Raw genomic sequence first — 24,600 nt, 5'->3', positions numbered from 1 at the left:
TAAGCCTATTTTTAATGGTTTAAAATTCACAGAACTGCAATTACTTTTTCACCAAACTAATGCTTGGTCTGATTTCTGTTAGGCTCTTGACTTGTTCTAAATAACTTGCTTTATGGTAGTGTAAAAAATACAGAGGTTAATTGTGTATGCATACTGAATATAGTAACATGGTGCTCTTTAGGAATGGAAGACAAAAGAGATGTTACTTCTGACAAGAATTGGAGAAGATGTTAAAAGAGAAGCTAGGATAGAGGAACAACGGCGTAAAAGCAGAGAAGAAACTAACAAGAAGGTAGGGTGAGATTTAACCTCTGATTGGGGCTGATTGAGGATGTGCTTTTGATAGTTTTCATTTTTGAATGTAGTTCACTTTGTGAGATGGCAATAGAACGGTTACCCCAAATGCTTTGTATTATACAAAGTGAAAGTTATAAAATTTTTATTGTATTTTGGTTGTATTATATTGTGGCTGTAGTATAAAAAGTACTTCCCTATTATTTGATAAAACTACTTTTGACACACCATAAACTACACTTGTAATTCCTATAGAAAAAATTTATATAACTGATTGTTTTTATTAGAATTTTGAAGCAAGTTCTCAGTTTTTCCCCACCAGTTAATCTTCTCAGAATACTTGTTTTGAACTTTAAATAATATGTAATATTTTATGATTTAGAATATAAATCAGTATAAAGAGAAATAAAATTCATTTGTAATTCCATCACCACCATATTTATTTATTGGTATTTATACACACACAACTGTATTCTTACACATTGTATAATACTTCTATGAATGTTTGTATGTTTGAATTAATACATACATTCGTGTTATTATTCCTTACAGATTCTTCACTTTTTTAATAACAAAACAACATTGACAACTCTATGTCAACGTTATCTAAAATAATCTAATCTAACTAATTATTTTAGGTAATTTCTTGTTGACAAACCTATGTGTAAGTGTAAGATTTACATAGTTTGGTTATACTGATATATACTGCTATATAATTTTTTGAATATTGAAATTGAAATATATTAATCTTTTATTCTACCATTGTGTTGTTTTTGTTTAGTTGCTAAGTCATGTCTGACTCTTGCAACCCCTAGGGAAGCCCTCTAGACTTCCTACATGTACATTTTAGTGTTGTTAGTGACTGATTGTTCATATGGCAATCTCAGCTTACTTGAATTTACTATAATTATTATTTTCTAATATTTAATTTTTCACCACTTTTTTATTGGAATGCAGTGCAGGAGACTTGAGTTCGATCCGTAGGTTGGGAAGATCCCCTGGAGGAGACCGTGGCAGTTCACTCCAGTATTCTTGCCTGGAGAATCTCCATGGACAGAGCAGCCTGGTGGGCTACAGTCCGTGAGGTCACAGAGTTGGACATGACTGAATGACTAAGCATAGCACATAGTTGAATTACAGTGTTCAGTTAGGTTCAGGTGTATAGAGAAGTGATTCAGTTATACATATATTCATTCCATTTTAGATTCTTTTCTCATGTAGGTTATCACAGAATACTGAGTAGAGTTTACTGTGCTATACAGTAGGTCCTTGTTGGTTATCTGTCATATATATAGTAGTGTTTTGTGTGTGTTATCACAGGCTTCTGATTTATTCCTCCACCCCCTCACATTTCCTCTTTTGTAACCATAAGTTTGTTTTCCATACCTGTAAGTCTGTTTCTGTTTTGTGAATAAGTTCATTTTTTAAAAAAATTTATTTTACATATGAGTGATATCATAAAATATTTGTCTTTTCTATCTGACTTAGTGTGATAATCTCTATCCAGGTCATCTGTGTTACTACAAATGGCATTATTTCATTTTTCATTGCTGAGTAGTTTTCTGTTGTATATATGTGCCACATCTTCTTTATCCATTCCTCTATCAGTGGACATTTAAATTGCTTCCATGTTTTGGCTACTGTGAATAATGCTGCAGTGAACACTGGAGTGTGTGTATCCTTTTGGATTAGAGTTTTCTCTGGATACATGGCCAGGAGTGGGGTTACTAGGTCATATATAGTAGTTCTATTTTTAGTTTTTTAAGGAATCTCCATGTTATTCTGCACTGATTAGCAGAGAAATGCAAATCAAAACTACAATATGGTATCACCTCATACTGGTCAAAATGATCATCATCAAAAAGTCTACAAACAAACAATGCTGGAGAAGGTGTAGAGGAAAAAAGGGAACCCTTCTACACTGTTATGGCAATGTAATGGTACAACCACTACGGAGAATAGTATGGAGATTCCTTAAAAAACTAAAAATAGAACTACTGTCTTTTCATATACTTTGGCTATCTGTATGCCTTTGGAGAAATGTCTATTTAGATCTTCTGCTTATTTTTGATTGGGCTGTGTATTTTTCTGTCTGAGCTTAAAGGGCTGTTTGTAAATTTTGGAGACTAATTCCTTTTCTGTCTCATTTGCAAATATATTCTCCCTTTTTTTTTATGCTTTCTTTTGCTGTGTAGAAGCTTTTAAGTTTAATTAGGTCCTTTTTTCTTTTCCTTTTTCTTTTCATTACTCTAGGAGGTGGATCAAAAAAAGATATAGTTGTGATTTATGTCAAAGAGTGTTCTGGCTATACTTTCCTCTTAAGAGTCTTATAACATCTGGCCTTACATGTAGGTCTTTGAACCATTTTGAGTTTATTTTTGTGTATGGTGTTAGTGAATATTCTAATTTCATTCTTTTAGGTGTAGCAATAGAATGCCCCAGGTTTCCTCTTAATTTTCACCTGATGACATTTACTGTGTCTCCATAAACTTTAGTCTCAATCAGATTCTGGCACTGGGCGTGCCCATTAAACATGACCACTCATGGTAGGCATGGTAATACCACAGGCTGCTTGAGGAATCTTAATGGCAGAGCAGTTTGAATTGTTGGTATTTCCAGTGCAGCTATTCTAAATTGGCTTTTTGAATTCCAGTGCAGATATTCCAAATTGTCTTTTTGAATTATGTTTTAATATAAAAGCTTTTCAATTCATTTTATGTGTTTCTTAGTATAATCTATATTTTCTTTTAGATTTGATATTACCTATATTTTTACTCAAAGTATGTGTTTGTTGCAGAGTTATCAAAAACTTTTAAGATAAGAGATTTATCTTAGCTTCTTTGTCAAAAATGAGTTTCAGGAGAAGGCAATGGCACCCCACTCCAGTACTCTTGCCTGGAAAATCCCATGGATGGAGGAGCCTGGTAGGCTGCAGTCCATGAGGTCGCTAAGAGTCAGACACGACTGAGCAGCTTCACTTTCACTTTTCACTTTTCACTTTCATGCATTGGAGAAGGAAATGGCAACCCACTCCAGTGTTCTTGCCTGGAGAATCCAAGGGACGGGGGAGTCCTGGTGGGCTGCCGTCTATGGGGTCACACAGAGTCAGACATGACTGAAGCGACTTAGCAGCAGCAGCAGTCTAACTTTACTCCTTTTTTCTGTTTTTTGACCTGTTTGTCTTATCTTGATTATACATTTAATAATTCTTTAAATCAGTAATTTTAGTTTTCCAAGTTTATTTTTCTGTTTCAGAGTTGTTTTGGTTAATCTATATTTACATTTGTATTTCTATATATATTTTAAAACCATGTTGTCCATGTTTGCCAGGAAATTTTGCTGAGATTTTGATGGGAATTGTATTGACTGTATAGGTCATTTTGGGCAGAATTGATCTCTTGATTATATTGGATCTTCCAACTCATGAACCAAATACCTCTATTTATTTATGTCTCCTTAATTTTTCTTATCATGTACTTATATAATTTGAAGTGTACGGCTTTTACACATCTTTTGCTAGATTTATTCCTATATATTTCATAATTTATTGTAATTTGTATTTTAAATTCCAATTATTTTATGTTGGGATATAGGAAATCAATTTTTAATATTCATCTTATATCTTATATGGATAAAAACACTTACTAGCTCTAGTAGTGTTATTGTAGGTGCCAGCTGATGTTCGACATAATGATCATGGTTCTACAAATGATCTTGGTGCTCATCAAACATGGATGAGTTTTTAGTTCCTTCTCTTGCCTGATTGCATTCACTAGAACCTCCAGTATAATGTTTAATAGAAGTGATTATCATGGACATTATTGTCAAATATTTATATTGCCCTGCTTGCCTCTCTACAGAGCTATTAGGCTGCTTGACATTGCACCAGACCTTAATGATGGTTTTCATTTTGTGGTTCTTTAATTGAAATATAGTCAGTGTACAGTATTACAATGTACAATGTCAGCTTCAGGTGTATTATATAATGATTTTACACATCCATACATTATAAAATGATCACCACAATAAGTCTAGTAAACTTTGTTATACAAGCTGATTTATATTATTGACTGTATTCCAAATGCTGTATATTTTGTCCCTCTAATTCATTAGATAACTTGAGATTTGTACCTCTTAATACCCTACATCTGCTTCCCACCAAACTCCTTTCTGGAAACCACCTGTTTCTTGTCTGTATCTGAATTTGTTAGTTTTATTTTTTAGGTTCTACATTTTATATTATGTTGCATTTGTCTTAATGTGAATTATTTCACTTAGCAGAATAGTTTTAGATTGTCCATGTTGTCACAAATGTCAAGATTGAATATTTTTAATGGCTAAATAATATTCCATTGTGTGTGACCACATCTTAGTTATCCATTTGACTATGGATGAACACTTAGGTTGCTTCCTTTTCTTGGTTACTGTTAATACTACTGCAGTGAATACTTGAATGCCTGCATCTTTTGTATTAGTGTTTGTATTTCCTTTGATTAAATATCCAGAAGTGAAATTGCTGTGTCATATGGTAGCTCTATTTTTATTTTTTTTAAGGATTTTACATACTGTTTTCTGTGGTGGCTTCTACCAGCTTATAATTTATAATCCAGACAACAGTGCCTTGAGGGTTCCATTTTCTCCTCATCCTGAATTTCAGTTCAGTTCATTCGCTCAGTCATGTCCGACTCTGTTCAGCCCCATGAACTGCAGCATGTCCATCACCAACTCCCGGAGTCTACCCAAACTCATGTCCATTGAGTTGGTGATGCCATCCAACCATGTCATCCTCTTCTCCTCCAGCCTTCAGTCTTTCACAGCATCAGGGTCTTTTCCAATGAGTCAGCTCATCACATCAGGTGGCTAAAGTATTGGAATTTCAGCTTCAACATCAGTCCTTCCAATGAATATTTAGGACTGATTTCCTTTAGGATGGACTAGTTAGATCTCCTTCCATTCCAAGGGACTCTCAAGAGTCTTCTCCAACATCACAGTTCAAAAGCATCAATTCTTCTGTGTTCAGCTTTCTTTATAATCCAACTCTCACATCCATACATGACCACTGGAAAAACCATAGCCTTGACCAGATGAACCTTTGTTGACTAAGTAATGTCTCTGCTTTTAATATGCTGTCTAGGTTGGTCATTGCTTTTCTTCTAAGGAGTAAGGGTGTTTTAATTTCCTGGATGCCATCACCATCTGCAGTGATTTTGGAGCTCAGAAAAATAAATTCAGCCACTGTTTCCACTGTTTCCCCATCTATTTGCCATGAAGTGGTGGGACTGGATGGGGAAACAGTGGAAACAGTGTCAGACTTTATTTTTGGGGGCTCCAAAATTACTGCAGATGGTGACAGCAGCCATGAAATTAAGAGACACTTACTTCTTGGAAGAAAAGTTATGACCAACCTAGATAGCATATTTAAAAGCAGAGACATTACTTTGCCAACAAAAGTCTGTCTGGTCAAGGCTATGGTTTTTCCAGTGATCATGTATGGATGTGAGAGTTGGACTGTGAAGAAAGCTGAGTGCCAAAGGATTGATGCTTTTGAACTGTGATGTTGGAGAAGACTCTTGAGAGTCCCTTCGACTGCAAGGAGATCCAACCAGTCCATTCTGAAGGAGATCAGCCCTGGGATTTCTCTGGAAGGAATGATGCTAAAGCTGAAACTCCAGTACTTTGGCCACCTCATGCGAAGAGTTGACTCATTGGAAGAGACTCTGATGCTGGGAGGGAGGGATTGGGGGCAGGAGGAGAAGGGGACGACAGAGGATGAGATGGCTGGATGGCATCACTGACTCGATGGAAGTGAGTCTGAGTGAACTCTGGGAGTTGGTGATGGACAGGGAGGCCTGGCGTGCTGCGATTCATGTGGTCGCAAAGAGTAGGACATGACTGAGTGACTGAACTGAACTGATGGGAATGGATGCCATGATCTTAGTTTTATGAATATTGGGCTTTAAACCAATTTTTTCACTGTCCACATCCTTACCATTTGTTTTTAGTTGTGTTTTTAATGATAGCCATTCTGGCAGAGGTGTGATGGTACTGATTGTGTTTTTGATTTGCATTTTCCTAAAGATTTATGATGTTGAGCATCTTTTCATGTATTTTTTGGCCATAAGTATGTTTTTTAGAAAAATGTTCATTCAAGTCCTCTGCGCATTTTTGGTTGGGTTGTTTGTTTGTTTTTGATAAGTTATATGATTCCATTTTATATTTTCGATACTAACCTTTTATTGGGTATATCATTTACAAATATCTTCTCCCATTCAGTAAACTGCCTTTTTGTTTTGCCAAGAATCTACGTGTCCAAAAAAGTTTTAGTTTTTTGCAGTCTCATTTGTTTATTTTTGCTTTTTGCCTAAAAAGCCAGATCAGACTAGTAATAATATGCTAAAATTTATGTCAAAGATCATAATACCTGTTTTCTCTAGGAGTTTTTTGGTTTGGAATCTTAAACATTTAAATTCTTAATCCATTTTGAATTTGGTTTTGTATATGGTATGAGAAAGTAACTCAGTTTTTTCTTTTCCCTTTAGCTCTCCAGTTTTCCCAACACCATTTATTGAAGAAGCTATCTTTTTCCTATTGTATATTTATGCCTCCTTTGTTGTACATTAATTGACCATAAAAGTGCAGGTTTATTTCTGGGCTCTCTCTTCTGTTGTAATGATATATGTGTCTGCTTTTGTGCCACCTACATACTGTTTTGATTACTGCAGCTTTGTCATATAGTTTGAAACCAGGGATTATGATTTTGAACATCTTTCTCAAGATTATTTTGAGAAAAGACCCTCATCTATCTCAAAAACATTTATATTTTCATACCAATTTTAGAATTATTTGTTCTAGTTCCGTAAATGCCATTAGTATTTTAATAGGGTTTACATTAAATTTGTACATTGCCTTGGGAAATATGGTCATTTTAACAGTATTAATTCTTCCAATTTGTGAGCATGGTATATCTTTCCAATTTTTTGTGTTGTTTTAAATTTATTTCATTAATGTCTTACAGTTTGTGATTTTAAGTCTTTTATCTCCTTTGTTAGAGTTATTCCTAGGTAATGTATTCTTTTTGATGCAATTGTAAATGACATTGATCCTTAATTTCTCTTTCTGTTAGTTCATTGTTGGTTTGTAGAAATATGACTTGTGATTATTAATTTTGTATCCTGCAATCTTACTGAATTCATTTATTAGTTCTAATAAATTTGGGGGCATCTTTAGGATTTTCTCTATATAATATCATGTCATCTGCAAACAGTTTTACATCTTCTTTTCCAAGTTGGATACAGTTCATTTCTTTACTTGTCTGACTGTTATGGCTAGGACTTTCAGTGTTCAGTTGGTAAGTTATGTCTGACTCTGTGCTCTCTCCTGAACTGTAGCTCACCAGGCTCCTCTTTCCTCCACTATCTCCTGGAGTTTGCTCTAATCCATGTCCCTTGAGTCAGTGATGCTATCAAACCATCTTATCCTCTGTTGCCGCTTTCTCCATTTGCTTTCTGTCTATATAGCCTCAAGGTCTTTTCCAGTGAGTCAGTTCTTTGCATCAAGTGGCCAAAGTATTGGAGCTTCAGCATCAGTCCTTCCAATGAATATTCAGGGTTGATTTCCTTTAGGATTGATTGTTTTGATCTCCATGCTGTCCAAGAGACTCTCACTTCTGTGAACAGCACCGCAGTTCAAAAGCATTAAATTGTACTCAGCCTTCTTTATGGTACAATTCTCAAGTCTGTACATAACTACTGGAAAAGCCATAGCTTTGACTATATGGACTTTTGTCAGCAAAGTGATACCTCTGCTTTTTGAATACTTGTCTAGATTTGCCATAGCTTTTCTTCCAAGGAGCATGTGTCTTAATTTCATGATTGCAGTCACGATCTTCAGTAATTTTAGAGCCCAAGAAAAGAAAATCTGTCACGGCTTCCACTTTTTCCCCTTCTATTTGCCATGAAGTGATGGGACCAGATGCCATGTTCTTTGTTTTTTGAATGCTGAGTTTCAAGCTAGCTCACTCACCTCTTTCACCCTCATCAAGAGGCTCTTTAGTTCATCTTCACTTTCTGCCATTAAAGTGGTATCATCTTCATATCTAAGGTTGTTGATATTTCTTCCAGCAATCTTGATTCCAGCTTGTGATTCATCCAGTCTAGTGTTTTGTGTGATGTACTCTGAATTTAAGTTAAATAAGCAAGGTGACAGTATACAGTCTTGTCAAACTCCTTTCCCAATTTGGAACCAGTCAATTTTTCCATGTCCATTCTAGCTGGTGCTTCTTGACCTGCATTTAACTTTCTCAGGAGACAAGTAAGGTGGTCTGGTACTCCCACATCTATAAGAATTTTCCAGTTTCTTGTGATCCAGATAGTCAAAGGTTTTAGTGTAGTAAACGAAGCAGAAGTAGATTTTTTTTTTTAACTACCTTGCTTTCTCCATGATCCAACAGATGTTGACACTTTTATCTCTGGTTCCTCTGCCTCTTCAAAATGACTTCCAATACTGTATTCAATAAAAGTAGTGGGATGGGGCATCCTTGTTTTATTCCTTATCTTAGAGGAAATGCTTTCAACTTTTCACCATTAACTATGATGCTGGCTGGAGGTTTATCACATATGACCTTTATTATGTTGGGGTATGCTTCCCCTGTCACCTACTTTGTGGAGAGTTTTTTTTTTAACTTTTTAATTTATTTTTTTATTGAGGATAAATGCTTTACAGAATTGTGTTGATTTCTGCCAAACATCAACATGAGTCAGCCATAGGAAGGTGTTTATTATAAATAGATATTGAACTTTGTCAACACCTATTTCTACATTGATTGAGATAATTGTATGATTTCTGGTTTTCACACTGTTAATATGTATCATATTGATTTATTTGCAGGTACTGAAACATACTTTTCAGACAAATCCCACTTGATCATGGTGTGTGATCTCAAATTCTGACTTTTAATATTTTGAGGATATTTACATCTGTGTCCGCCTTTGATAATGACCTGTAATTTCATTTTTTGAGTGGTGTTTTTGTCTTGTTTCAGGGTGATGTTGGTCTCCTAGAATGAGTTTGGAAGACCCTCCCTTCCTCTTTGATATTTTGGAATTGTTTGAGAGGGATAGGTAGTAAATCTTCTTTAAATATTGGTAGTATTCTTCAGTAAAGAATTCTGGTCCTGTTGATTAAATTTCATTACTGGTCATTTCTTTTTTCATCTTTCATCTTCTTCTCAATTCAGTCTTGGGAGATTATACATTTCTAGGAATGTATATTTCTTCTAGCTTGTATATTTTATTGGGATATAATTGTTCATCATAATCTCTTATGATATTTTGTATTTTTATGATGTTGATTATAACTTCTTTTTCACTTCTGATTTTATTTGGGCCCTCTCTTTCTTGATGAGCCTGGCTAAAGATTTTTCAATTTTGTTTATCTTTTCAAAGAACCAGATCTTATCTTCATTGATTTTTTCCAACATTTTTTTAGTCTTTGTTCCATTTATTCTGCTCTGATCTGTATGACTTCTTTCCTTCTACTACTTCTGAGTTTGTTTGTTCTTTTTCTAGTTCCTTTGGGTGTAGATTAGGTGGTTTATTTGAGAATTTTGTTCCCTGATGTAAGCTTCTATTGCTGTAAACTTCCCTCTCAGAACTTCTTTTAAGTTCCCTCTTAGAAAAGTTGCTTCCCATAGATTTTGGATCATTGTGTTTCCATTTTCTTTTGTCTCCAGATATTTTTAGTTTGATTTCTTCAGTGACCCATTCGTTGTTTAGTAGCATATTGTCTAGCCTCCACATACACATATTTTTGTTTTTTTACAATTTTCTTTTCTTGTGGTGATTTTATTGTGATAGGAAGAAATGCTTGATATGATTTCAGTCATCTTAAATTTATTTAGACTTGTTTTCTGGCCTAACATGTGATTGATCTGTCCTGGAGAATGTCACATGTGTACTGGAATGTGTACTCTGTTGCTTTTTGATGGGATATTATATATATCCACCATTTAATTTGTTGTTTAAGGCTAGTGTTTCTGTATCGATCTTCTGTCTAGATGATCTGTCAGTTAATGTAAGTGAAGTTATTATTGTCCCCTACTGTTATTGTGTTACTGTCAATTTCTCCCTTTATCTTTGTTAGTATTTGCTTTGTGTACTTAGGATCTCCTATGTTGGGTGCATAGGTATTTACAATTGTTATATCTTCCTAGATCATCCTTTCTTCATTATGTAATATCCCTCTTGGTTTTTTGTTAGAGTCTATGTTTGAAAGTCTATTTTGTCTGATAAAAGTATTGCTACCACCAATTTTGTATGGAATACATTCTTCATCCCCTTACTTTCAGTTTGTGTGTCTTTAGATCAGCCTGCAGGCAGCATATGTATAGGTTATTTTTTTATATTCATTCCACCATTCTGTCATTTGATTGAAACATTTAATCCATTTAGATATAAAGTATTGATAATTACTGATATATATGTACTTGTTTCCATTTTGTTAATTGATTTCTGGTTGTTCTGTAGGTTCTTTTTCATTCATTTAATCGTTTGCTCTCTTCCATTGTGATTTTATGAATATCTTTAATATTATTCTTGAGTTTTTTTCTTTTCTTTTGTGTTGTACTACACGTTTTTGGTTTGTGGTTACTGTAAAAATGTATGTGAATGCTCAGTAGCTCAGTTTTGTCTTTATGACCACAAGGACTGCAGCCTCTCAGGCTCCTCTGTCCATAGAATTCTCTAGGCAACAGTACTGGAGTGAATTGCTATTTACTATTCCAGGGGCTCTTCCCAACTCAGGGGTCGAACCTGCATCTCCTGGGTCCTCTGCATTGGCAGGTAGATTCTTTACCACTGAGCAACCTGGGAAGCATAAAACGTGTGTGTGTGTGTGTGTTTAAAATCATATATATATATATATATATATATTACATATGATTGCTTTAGTTGATTATCTCTTTGATTCAAATACTTCCTAACAACCCTACAGTTTTATTCTCTCCTCCATTTTTAATGTTTTTACATATTATATTTTAAATATTTTGGGGCATCCTTTAACTACCTTTTGTGCATCCCTTAACTATTTAACTGCACTCACAGTCAAGTGTGACTCAGTCTCTTTTCAAGACACTGCTCCTTTCTCCTGGCTCCTGGTGCGCACAAGGTTTTGTTTGTGCCCTCCAAGGGTCTGTTTCCCCAGTCCTGTGGAATTTCTGTAATCAAATCCCACTGGCCTCCAAAGTCAAATTCCCTAGGGATTCTGAGTCCCTTTGTTGGACCCCCAGGTTGGGCTTCCCTAGTAGCTCAGTTGGTAATGAATCTGCCTGCAATGCAGGAGAACCAGGTTCAAGCCCTGGGTTGGGAAGATCCCCTGAAGAAGGAAATGGCAACCCACTCCAGTACTTGTGCCTGGAGAACTCCATGGACAGAGGAGCCTGATGGGCTACAGTCCATGGGATCACAGAGTCTGATACGACCATGCAACCAATTTTCATTTTGACTTAACTACTTACTGTGGGTTTGATTTTACTACTTTTGTCTTTTAACTTTCCTACTAGTTTTATAAGTGCTTGATCCACTGCCTTTACTGTGTTGTGTGCCTTTACCAATGAGATTTTTCCTTATGTGTTTTCCATATTTCTAGTTGTGCTCTTTTCTGCTTAGAGCAGTCCTTTTCAGGTTTCTTAAAAAACTTTTTAGTGGTCTTTTCAGTTCAGTTCAGTCCAGTTCACTCATTCAGTCATGTCCAACTCTTTGCAACCCCATGAACTGCAGCACGCCAGGCCTCCCTGTCCATCACCAACTCCCAGGGTTTACCCAAACTCATGTCCATTGAGTCCGTGATGCCATCTAACTATTTTGTCCTCTGTTGTCCCCTTCTCCTCTTGCCTTCAATCTTTCCCAACATCAGGGTCTTTTCAAATGAGTCAGCTCTTTGCATCAAGTGGCCATAATATTGGAGTTTCAGCTTCAACATCAGTTCTTCCAGTAAACACTCAGGACTGATTTCCAGTCCCCTATAATGAAAAGGACATTTTTTTTTTTTTTTTGAGTGTTAGTTCTAAAAGTTCTTGTAGGTCTTCATAGAACCATTCAACTTCAGCTTCTTCAGCGTTCCTGGCTGGAGCATAGACTTGGGTTACCATGATATTGAATGGTTTGCCTTGGAAATGAACAGAGATCATTCTGTCATTTTTGAGATTGCATCCAAGTACTGCATTTCGGACTCTTTTGTTGACCATGATGGCTACTTCATTTCTTCTAAGGGATTCTGGCCACAGACGTAGATATAATGGTCATCTGAGTTAAATTCACCCATTCCAATCCATCTTAGTTCGCTGATTCCTAGAATGTCGACGTTCACTCTTGCCATCTCCTGTTTGACCACTTCCATTTTGTCTTGATTCATGGACCTAACATTACAGGTTCCTATGCAATATTGCTCTTTACAGCATCGGACCTTACTTCTATCACCAGTCACATCCACAACTGGATGTGTTTTTGCTTTAGCTCCATCCCTTCATTCTTTCTGGAGTTACTTCTCCACTGATCTCCAGTAGCATGTTGGGCACCTAACTACAAAATTCATGGGCTGACCTTCAAATTTGAATGACAGCCTTGCCAAATATTCTTAGTTGTAACTTTTCCTTTTATCACTTTGAAATATTGTACCACTCTTTTCTGGAGTACAAAATTTCTGCTGAAAAGTTAGCTCAGAATCTTATGGATAAATAACTATTTGCTTTTCCCCTGCTGCTTTTAAGATTCCTTCTTTTCTTTAATTTTTGCCAAAAATTGGTGTGAACCTCTTTGGTTGATCTTGATTGTGATTCTTTGTGCTCCCTGGACATGGATGGCTGTTTTCTTTCCCACTTTAGACAAGTTTTCATCTATTTTTTCTTCATCTAAGTCCTCAGCCACTTTCCTTCTCTCTTCTCCTCCTTCTGTGACCATTGTAATGCAAATTATGGTATGATTGATGTCTAGAATTGTCTTAAACTCTCATTTTGTTTGACTTTTATGTCTTTTTCAGTTCGGCTTAGGTAATTCGGACTACTTTGTTTTCCAGTTCACTGATCCCTTCCTCTCTATCAGCTAATCTGTTGACTCCTTCTAGTGTTTTTTGTTTTGTTTTGTTTTGCTATTTTATTAGTTCCATTTGATTCCTCTCTATGTTCTAATGCTTGTTAAACTTCTCACTGGTTCATCCATCTTCTGTGTTCCTTGAGCATCTTATGCCCATAATCTTGAACTCTTTTATCAGGTAGATTGCTTGTCTCCCCTTATTTAGTTATTTTCTGAAGTTTTGTTTATGTTTGGAACATATTTCTCTCATTTTGCCTAATTCTTTTTGTTTATTTCTATGTATTAGATACATTGGTTGCATTTCCAAGTCCTGAAGATGTGTACTTATGTGGGGTATATCCTTTGAGGCCCAGCAGTACACTCTCCTCTGGTCATGAGAACTATGTGCTCGAAAGGTGTCCCATATCAGATCTACATGGCCTGGTTGACTGCCAAGTGCTGCCTCATGTGATGGCTGCTTGCCCACTGGTGGACAGAGCTGGGTCCTGGTGCAGCTGGTTGAAAGGTCCAAGGGTCCCATGCCTCAGCCAGCTGGTAGACAATGTATGTCCTAGTAAGACTGGCTGTGGGACCTCTGGTGAATGGAGCAAGGACCAGGCCCCTTTGCAAGATGATGGGTCCCAGTGAGGCTGGGTGTATAGCCCAGATGGGTCCCATGACTGTTGCCAGCTCCCTTGTGAGCAGGTCATCCCTCAGTGCTAACAACCTAAAAGGAGGACTCCAAAATGGTACTTGCCAGCATTGGTATCCTTGTAGTAAAACAGGCCTCCAAAAGTGGCTGCCACCCTCATCCCCATCCCCAAAGGGAATGCCAGTTGCTTCCTGTCTCTCCAAGAATCTCTCCAAGATGAACAAGCTGGTCTGATCCATGCTTCTTTCATCTTACTGCCTCTGCACTGGGCCTCAGAACATATATTTGCATGTGCCTTTTTACAGCAAAGTCATTATTTCCTACCACCCTCTGGTTCTTCCATACACAAGCCCTGCTAACTTCCAAAGCCAGATGTTCTTGAGGTTTGTCTTCTTGGTGCAGGACCTTTCTGGCTGGGAATCCTAATGTTGAGCTTGGACCTTTTTCTCCTTGGAAAGAACCTTTGCAGTTGTGATTATCCTGTTGTTTATGGGCCACTGACCCCAAGGTGAGGCTTTAGACTATATTACATCTCTTTGTCTCCTACCCATCTCATTGTGGCTACTTCTTTCTGTCTTTAGTTATTAAAGTGTTTTCTGCTAGTCTTCCTGTCATTCTCTTAGTTACCCTGAAAATAGTTTTAATTTTGGTATGTCCATGATCAAGGAAGGAAGCCTGGGGTCTCCCTTCTTTACCATCTTAGCCTCATTCCCTAATTTTGCTTTTTTTTTTTTTTTCTCACAGTGTTTCTCTTTGGATGGCTTCTTTTTCTGAATATATATTAATCTCTTCCCCTTCAATGTGAACTCTACCATTAATGCACCAAATGCATTGCTTACCTCACAAATTTAAAATTGACTGGGCGCTTTTTGTATCTTCTGTGTGTCTTGTTTATCTTATAAATATTTGGAATTCAGTTATTTTATGCTTTTAATTCAAGTGTAGTTAATTTATAATGATGTATTAGTTCTATGTGTACAGAAGTGATTCAGTTAAATATATATATATTTATATTTTAATATATATATTTTCATGTGTATATATAAAGTCTTTTCCAAATTCTTTTCCACTATAGATAATAAGAAAATACTGAATATAGTTCCCTGTGCTATGCAGTAGGTCCTTTTTTACCTATTTTATATATAGAAGTGTGTATATGTTAATATCAAACTCTTAATTTGTCTCTCTACCCATTGCCTGCTACCCTCTTTGGCAGTCTTCAATTTTTTTTCTCTGCCTGTGAGTCTATTTCTGCTTTGTAAATAAGTTCATCTGCATTGTTTTTTAGATCTCACATATAAGTGATATATATATTTGTCTCTGACTTATTTCACTTAGTATGATAATCTCTAGTTCCATCCATGTTGCTGCAAGTGGCATTGCCATTCTTTATATGGCTGAGTAATATTCCATTGTGTGTGTATACACACATATTGTATCCTCTTTATCCATTTACCTGTCAATGGACATTTACATTACTTCCTTGTTTTGGCTATTGTAAATAGTGCTGCAGTGAATGTTGAAGTGAGTGTATCTTTGTGAATTAGTTTTCACTATATATATATGCCCAAGAATAGGATTGCAGGATCATATGGTAACTCTATTTTCAGCTTATTTATTTTAATGTTATCATTAAGTCTAACATCTGTATCATTTCTGAGTTATTTTTGATTGATTACTCTCTTTATGGGTCATATTTCTGTGCACCTTTATATGCTCGGTATTCCTTGATTGGATGCCAAATATTGTGAACTTTTTATTGTGTGTGCTGAGTATTTTCATCTTTATATAATACTCCTTAGCTCTTTTTTCTTGGATGTAGATAGGTTATTTGGAAATAAGTCTTGCTTTAATATTTGTTAGATGGGAATAGAACCACATTCAATCTGGGACGGGTTATTCATCACTGCAGAGGCAAGACCCATTTTAGTACTCTACTCAATGCCCTATGACTTAATGAATTTTTTCTGGGTAGCCTCATGAGAATAAGCATCATAGATTGGTGCCAAATATTTTTTCCTTAATTCATTTGGGATGGGCCTGTCTTTGGTCTTAGGTGAAGTGAAGTCACTCAGTCGTGTCCGTCTCTTTGTGACCCCCTTGGACTGTAGTCTACCAGGCTCCTCAGTCCGTGGTATTTTCCAGGCAAGAGTACTGGAGTGGGTTGCCATTTCCTTCTCCAGGGGATCTTCCCAACCTAGGGATTGAACCCGGGTCTCCCACATTGCAGTCAGACACTTTACCATATGAGTCACCAGGGAAGCCCTTGGTCTTAGGTAGTTTCTCACATAAAAGTCCTATAAGTACTAATCCATTCCCTTGCTGACTACTCCTCTAAGGAATTCTCTGAGGATTACTGGGGCTCTTTCTCTGTGCAGCTGTCTCTTTTCTGGTATCTCCAGTGTCAATATTAGTCCAGAGATAGACAAAAAGAAGCCAGATTTCATGTATGATATTCTGTTTATATGTATTTGACCTGAGTGACATTTGGTAAAGAAATTGTCCAACTGAAGATGATTTAGAAATTGCCTAAAATCACAGGAGAGAAATACATTGAGAAGATGTCTGATCTGAAACTGGATACCCTGAAGGTGTGCAATGAGAAAAACTGCATCTAAGGGTTAAATGGTTTCCCTGGTGGCTCAGAGGTTACAGCATCTGCCTCTAATGTGGGAGACCCGGGTTCGATCCCTGGGTTGGGAAGATCCCCTGCAGAAGGAAATGGTAACCCACTCCAGTACTCTTGCATGGAGAATCCCATGGACCAAGAAGCCTGGTAGGCTACAGTCCATGGGGTCGCAGAGTGTTGGACACGACTGAGCAACTTGACCTTCAAGGGTTAAATATATTCTTACTGTTTGACAACATATGCAAATTTACCCATTACCACCCTCCCAAATTTATGTTCAGAATAACCTTACAAGTCACAGGACAGGAATGACTGCTGATTTCCAACAGACTGTCACATTTTAAATATTTATTTGTATCTTTAAACAGCAAGTTGAAGGTAACCAATATACTTGTTTGATATTTTAGAAACAAGCTCTTCTAGAGAAAAAAATGGCTTATCATTTACAAAAAATGCAAGAAAGTGGCATTAAAAAGGAAGATATGAGGAAAAATACAAATGATTACGGAGAACAAGATGGACTACATTATGAATGTGAGAATATTAATATCTAATGTAGCTATGTAGAAAGTGCTTGACTATATATTTATGTAAAAAATTCTTTTGCAAAACAATTGCTCGTGCTTGCTATCTGCTTTGTACCAGGGCAGGATTCTAGGAATTTCCCTATCACAGTTCAAGTTGAAATGTAGATATATATACATATATATATATATATAAATTAAACAAACTAAAATAGCCTTATCATGTGATTCAGCAGAGAGTCATGCCTAGACTGCAGTTCTAGACAACTTCATTATACTTATATATTTTGTGCTCAGTTCAGTTTAGTAACTCAGCCATGTCCATTTCTTTGTGAACCCATGGACTACAGCATGCCAGGCTTCCCTGTCCATCACCAACTCCCAGAGCTTACTCAAACTCCTGTCCATTGAGTCAGTGATGTCATTCAAACATTTCATCCTCTGTCATCCCCTTCTCCTCCCACCTTCAAATCTTTGCTAGGATCCAGGTCTTTTCCAAGGAGTTAGTTCTTTGCATCAGGTGGCCAAAGTATTGGAGTTTTCAGCTTCAGCATCCATCCTTCCAATGAATATTCAGGACTGACTTTCTTTAGAATACACTGGTTGGATCTCCTTACAGTCCAAGGGACTCTCACAAGTCTACTCCAACACCAAAGTTCAGAAGCATCAATTTTTCAATGCTCAGCTGTCTTCACAGTGCAACTCTCACATCCATACATGACTACTGGAAAAACCATAGCCTTGACTAGACAGACATTTGTTGGCAAAGTAATGTCTCTGGTTTTTAATATGCTGTCTAGGTTGGTCATAGATTTCCTTCCAAGGAGCAAGCATCTTTTAACTTTGTGGCTGCAGCCACCATCTGCAGTGGTTTTGGAGCCCCCCAAAAATAGTCTGTCACTGTTTCCATTGTTTCCCCATCTATTTGTCATGAAGTGATGCCATGATCTTGGTTTTCAGAATGTTGAGTTTTAAGCCAACTTTTTCACTCTCCTCTTTCACTTTTTTCAAGAGGCTCTTTAGTTTTTCTTCACTTTTTGCCATAAGTGTGATGTCATGTGCACATCTGAGGTTATTGATATTCCTCCTGGCAATCTTGATTCTAGCTTGTGCTTTATCCAGCCTGGCTTTTTGCATGATGTATTCTGCATATAAGTTAAATAAGCAGAGTGCCAATATGTAGCCTTGACATACTCCTTACCAGATTTGGAACCAATCTTTTGTTCCATTCTAACTGTTGTTCTTGACAGGCATACAGATTTATTAGGAGGCAGGTCAGGTGGTCTGTTATTTTCATTTCATTAACAATTTTCCACCATTTGTTGTGATCCACACAGTCAAAGGCTTTGGCATAGTCAATTAAGCAGAAATAGATGTTTTTCTGGAACCCTCTTGCTTTTCCAAGGATCCAACAGATTTAGTCTCTGTTTCCTCTGCCTTTTCTAAATCCAGCTTGAACATCTGGAAGCTCACGGTTCATGTATTGTTGAAGCCTGGCTTGGAGAATTTTGAACATTACTTTACTAGTGTGTGAGATGAGTGCAATTGTGTGCTAGTTTGAGCATATTTTGGCATTGCCTTTCTTTGGGATTGGAATAAAAACTGACCTTTTCCAGTCCTGTGGCCACTGCTGAGTTTTCCAAATTTGCTGGCATATCGAGTGCAGCACTTTCACAGCATCATCTTTCACGATTTGAAATAGCTCAACTGGAATTCCATCACCTCCACTAGTTTTGTTCATACTAATGTTTCCTAAGGCCCACTTGACTTCATATTCCAGGATGTCTGGATCTAGGTGACTGATCACAACATCATGGTTATCTGGGTCATGAAGATCCTTTTTGTATAGTTCTTCTGTGTATTCTTGCCATCTCTTCTTAATATCTTCTGCTTCTGTTAGGTCTATACCATTTCTGTTCTTTATTATGCCCATCTTTGCATGAAATGATCCTTTAGTATCTATAATTTTCTTGTAGAGATTTCTAGTCTTTCCCATTCTATTGTTTTCCTCTATTTTTTTTTGCATCGATTGCTGAGAAAGTCTTTCTTATCTCTCCTTGCTGTTCTTTGGAACTCTGCATTCAAATGGCTATGTCTTTCCTTTTCTCCTTTGCCTTTCACTTCTCTTTTTTTCTCAGCTGTTTGTAAGGCCTCTTCAGACAACCATTTTCCCTGTTTGCATTTCTTTTTCTTTGGGATAGTCTTGATCACTGCCTCCTGTACAGTGTTATGAACCTCCGTCCATAGTTCTTCAAGCACTATATCAGATCTAATCCCTTGAATCTTTGTCACTTCCACTGTATAATCATAAGGGATTTGATTTCGGTCATACCTGAATAGTCTGGTATTTCCCCCTACTGTCTTCAGTTTATGTCGGAATTTGGCAGTAGGGAGTTCGTGATCTGAGCCAGCTCCCGGTCTTGTTTTTGCTGACTGTATAGAGTTTCTCCATCTTTGCCTGTAAAGAATATAATCAATCTGATGGGCCCCGCCCATTAGAACAAGACCTAGTTTCCTCCTCAGTCAGTCTCTCCCTTCAGGAAGCTTCCATAAGCCTCTTATCCATCAGAGGTCAGACAGAATGAAAACCACAATCACAGGAAACAAACCAAACTGATCACATGGATCACAGCCTTGTCTGACTCAATTGAAATTATGAGTATGCTGTGTAGGGCCACTTAGGACAGACTGGTCATGTTGGAGAGTTCTGACAAAAAGTAGTCCACTGGAGAAGGGAAGGGAGAAGGCAATGGCAGTCCACTCCAGTACTGTTGCCAGGAAAATCCCATGGATGAAGGAGCCTGGTGGGCTGCAGTCCATGGGGTCGCTAAGAGTCAGACACGACTGAGTGACTTCACTTTCACTTTCCACTTTCATGCATTGGAGAAGGAAATGGCAACCCACTCCAGTGTTCTTGCCTGGAGAATCCCATGGACAGAGAAGCCTGGTAGGCTGCAGTCCATGTGGTCGCACAGAGTCGGACACGACTGAAGCGACTTGGCAGCAGGCAGGAGAAGGGAATGGCAAACTACTTCAGTATTCTTGCCTTGAGAATCCCATGAACTGTGTGAAAAGGCAAAAAGATAGGACACTAATGATGAACTCCCCAGGTCAGTAGGTGCCCAATATGCTACTAGAGATTGGTGAAGAAATAACTCCAGAATGAAGAGATGGAGCCAAAGCAAAAACAGCAACCACTGGTGATGGAAGTAAACTCTGATGCTGTAAAGAGCAATATTTCATAGGAACCTGTAATATTTTGTGCCACTGAAACTAAAAATATGTAAATAATTGCTATTACCTACCAACATGATGTTCTACTATTTTGTCAGCCATAAAGAATAGACAGTACCAGAAAAAAAAAAAAAAAGATGAAGGAAAGGAGGAAGTAGAAAAAGAGGGAAAGGAAGAGAAAGGAAAAAACAAAGAAAATTTAAAGGAAGGACTTCAGGTCATTACTTTGTTATGCCCAATATCTACCAGCTTCCTCTTATTTCTAACATTATAAGACTATAGTAGTATTTGTTAAATTAATGATATTAAAATTTCTTGGCCAGAATAAAAATATGTAGGTTTTTGTAAATTATCTGTGAGTATATGTATCAGGGAAAAACATAATAATCTTCCATAAGTTATCACAGCACCCCACCAATCCTGTCTCTGTCCCATCAATGCTGTTTCTTGGTGAGAGTCTCCCTTTGTCTCTCCAGTAGATTCCTAAATAGTCTCCATTGGCTCTTATTTTTACCTGCCTCAAATCCATTTTTTATGCTGTTACATAATTATATGTAAAGGTCTGCTCTGATAGTTTCTTCTCCTGGCCCCCAAACTTAAAGATTTCCATTAACTCTTAAATGAAGCTCAGACTTCTTAAGCAACCATTCATCACCATCGAGGGTCAAACTTAAACCTAACTTTACTTCACATTACCTCCTTGAAGAAGGTGGATATGATCCAGGAGGTGATATGCACCCAAACTGGAGCCAAACTGCTGAAGTTCAAGTCCTGCTTTATCATTTTATAGCCTTGTAAATAGGTTATACAAATTATTTAACATCTTTGAATCAGTTTGATCATCTGAGAAGATAATACTTCTAAATTCCATAAAAAGCCCAAAAGTTCTAGCCCTTAGCAAACATTTAGTTAATTGTCTAATCAAATGAGACTACTGACCTTTCCTAAAACACAAGTTACCATTTATACTTCTGTGCTGCTCTTTATCCAGGTTTCTAGCCTGGAATGCCATGTTTACTGTTCATCTATTCAAATCCTACCATTCTTTAAATATTCACAATAAATGACACAATAAAAAATCTTTCTTGATGTCTGTAATTGGAAGATACCTCTCCTTTGAACTCTCTAATACTTTGTGCTATTCTTAATCCATGTATTCCATATTTCCCACTATCTTAATTACCCCTAATATTGAAACTCCCACCTTGGTGTTTCACAGAGTACTAAGTACTGTGTGTGTGCATGTGTGTGTGTGTGTGTGTGTGTGTCTGTGAATGTGGTCAAGAAGACATTTTAAACAAATTGTTATGTCAAATCTCCTCTTTTGAGGAAGTGGTATATAAATTATTTTATCTAGGTGACAAATTGAGTTATAGCTCTATAGTGATATTGTCATCTTCCAAATAGCTTCCAGAGGGACAGAGAGAATAAGAAAGGAAAGGAATATTGGGTGAACCTGGTCTAGTTAGAGGAAAGATCACTCTCATATGTGACAATTTTACTGAAAAAACATTGAGCACACATGCTATGAAGTTCCTTTGTCCTCCTAATTGGTTAGAAGCAGGAATTATACTTTCCTTTTTTACAGAGAAGGAATATGTAAATGATTACTTATGCTAATTTGTGAGGCACATTCAAGAGTTGCAGTTGTCTCTGTGGGCTAGTGGGTCTCCAGCCAGTAGTTCTGTTGGTAGCCCATCTCTATAAAAAGGAAATAGTATCATCCACCTCATTAGAACTGATTCAAATGGATTCTTTTTAATGGCTGAGTAATACTCCATTGTGTATATGTACCACAGCTTTCTTATCCATTCATCTGCTGATGGACATCTAGGTTGCTTCCATGTCCTGGCCATTATAAACAGTGCTGTGATTGGACACTGTGGGAGAGGGAGAGGGTGGGATGATTTGGGAGAATGGCATTGAAATATGTATAATATCATATATGAAACGAGTCGCCAGTCCAGGTTCGATGCACGATACTGGATGCTTGGGGCTGGTGCACTGGGACGACCCAGAGGGATGGTATGGGGAGGGAGAAGGGAGGAGGTTCAGGATGGGGAACACATGTATACCTGTGGCAGATTCATTTTGATATATGGTAAAACCAATACAATATTGTAAAGTTAAATAAAATAAAATTTTTTAAAAATTAAAAAAAAGCAAATAGTAAGTTATAGTTAATAACCCAGATATAGCTTTTCTGTCAGAAGAAAATTCTGTCCCTTCAAATATATCTTTTAACCTAAAGGGATAATATTTGAAGGGTAATTCCATTTCACATTTATTCTTGTTCTCCAATACCTCCCCAAAATGCTGAATATAATTAGCATGTAGGCTCACTTCCTATTATGGTATGATAAGAGAGTCTATCTTGGGTAATTCTGTCATCACCACTATTAAAAATAAATGTTTTGTTGCATTTTAAAGCTATTTATCCAAAGAAGAAAAAGAAGAAGAATGATGACATAAAGGTAGTTTATGCTGTTGCTGACCAGAAACCAAACAGAGGAGCAGATGGTAATTTAATATTATAATAAGAAATATTAAATAGTATTTTTAGGGAAGACTAAATTTGGATGACTTTTTTTTTTTTTGGCTTAAATGCAGACAATTCCTCTATTCCTTTTTGTCAAATGACAGAATTTGGGTGATGCTTACAAGCAATAATACAACTCTATTGCTTCCAGAATTTTATCTCTAATTACTAATTTAGTATTCTGGACTTATATCATCATTTTAGAGAAATTAAATGGTCTATTGCTGCTGAATGAACAGTATGTGAAACAAAAAATTGAAAGATAATTTTTATATTGCTCAAAATGATTTTTGAAAATTCTGAAGTGGATCAGAAATTAAGGAAATTAATTCAGTCCATCATGGACTCCAGTGAAATATCACTTTATTATTTCTATCATTCTGTGTTACTTCATGTTGTCTGTTAGAATTAGACCAGGAACCCAAATAACAACATAAATATCCTCCAAATAATACACTATCAAAACTATAAGACTATTTTAAATTGAGCAATATGAATTATTCTCCAATATTAAATTTCCAAAGAAAAATTTAGTAGAAAAAATCCATTTGTATTTATCAGTTAAATTCTAAGTAAAAAGTTTAAAATCTTTCTTGCCCGAGGATGTAATTTGATTACTCTCATAAAGTCTCTAGGATGAAACAGGACTGAGCTAAGGCTGTCTTCCACTCAGAACTACTGTAGTTTACCTAATTCAGCTCTAAACTTTGTGGGTGCCATTTGTAACCCATTTGTAACATTTGTAACCCAGTTCAGTTCAGTCAATCAGTCATGTCTGACTCTTTGTGACCTCATGAATTGCAGCACGTCAGGCCTCCCTATCCATCACCAACTCCTGGAGTTCACTCAGACTCATGTCCATCAAGTCAGTGATGCCGTCCAGCCATCCCATCCTCTGTCGTCCCCTTTTCCTCCTGCCCCCAATCCATCTCAACATCAGAGTCTTTTCCAATGAGTCAACTCTTCACATGAGATGGCCAAAGTACTGGAGTTTCAACTTTACCATCATTCCTTCCAAAGAACACCCAGGATCGATCTCCTTTAGAATGGACTGGTTGGATCTCCTTGCAGTCCATGGGACTCTCAAGAGTCTTCTCCAACTTAGGAATCGAACTGAGGTCTCCTGCATTGCAGGCAGATTCCTTACCAGCTGAGCTACCATGGAAACTCTCTCAGTTCAGTTCAGTTCAGTCACTCAGTTGTGTCCGACTCTTTGCGACCCCATGAATCACAGCACGCCAGGCCTCCCTGTCCATCACCAACTCCTGGAGTTCACTCAGACTCAACGTCCATCGAGTCAGTGACACCATACAGCCATCTCATCCTCTGTCGTCCCCTTTTCCTCCTGCCCCCAATCCCTCCCAGCATCAGAGTCTTTTCCAATGAGTCAGTTCTTCTCATGAGGGGGCCAAAGTACTGGAGTTTCAGCTTTAGCATCATTCCTCCCATGTGGGTCCCAAAAAGTTTTTTTTTTGTTGTTGTTGTTGTTGTTTTTTAATAAAACACCAAGGAATTACTTACAACATATACAATTATGACAACACAAGCCACATATCCACTAAATAGAGACAATAAAACTAAATTCTCAGTTTCCGAAGCAGTTATCCTATGCAGAATGGTTTTCTAAAACTCTAGTGTTTAATGAAGGTCAGAATTGTCTTAGA

The 24,600-nt window shown here is 37.0% G+C and overlaps 1 protein-coding gene across 2 annotated transcripts in view; it reads left to right on the top strand.

Annotated features, from left to right (window-relative positions):
• FSIP2 (fibrous sheath interacting protein 2) overlaps positions 1-24,600 on the top strand; it is a 144,477-nt gene that overhangs the window by 19,344 nt on the left and 100,533 nt on the right. For both annotated transcript variants that reach the window (XM_055571991.1, XM_055571992.1), the window contains 3 exons: positions 182-292; positions 17,047-17,173; positions 22,828-22,917. In XM_055571991.1, coding sequence (XP_055427966.1) covers positions 182-292; positions 17,047-17,173; positions 22,828-22,917 — 328 coding nt within the window. The remainder of the gene's footprint in view (positions 1-181; positions 293-17,046; positions 17,174-22,827; positions 22,918-24,600) is intronic.

This window comes from Bubalus kerabau, chromosome 3 (genome assembly GCF_029407905.1).
Source record: "Bubalus kerabau isolate K-KA32 ecotype Philippines breed swamp buffalo chromosome 3, PCC_UOA_SB_1v2, whole genome shotgun sequence".
Lineage (NCBI taxonomy): Eukaryota > Metazoa > Chordata > Mammalia > Artiodactyla > Bovidae > Bubalus > Bubalus kerabau.
Note: the sequence above shows the minus strand (reverse complement) of the source record. Positions and strands in the feature narration are given on the sequence as shown.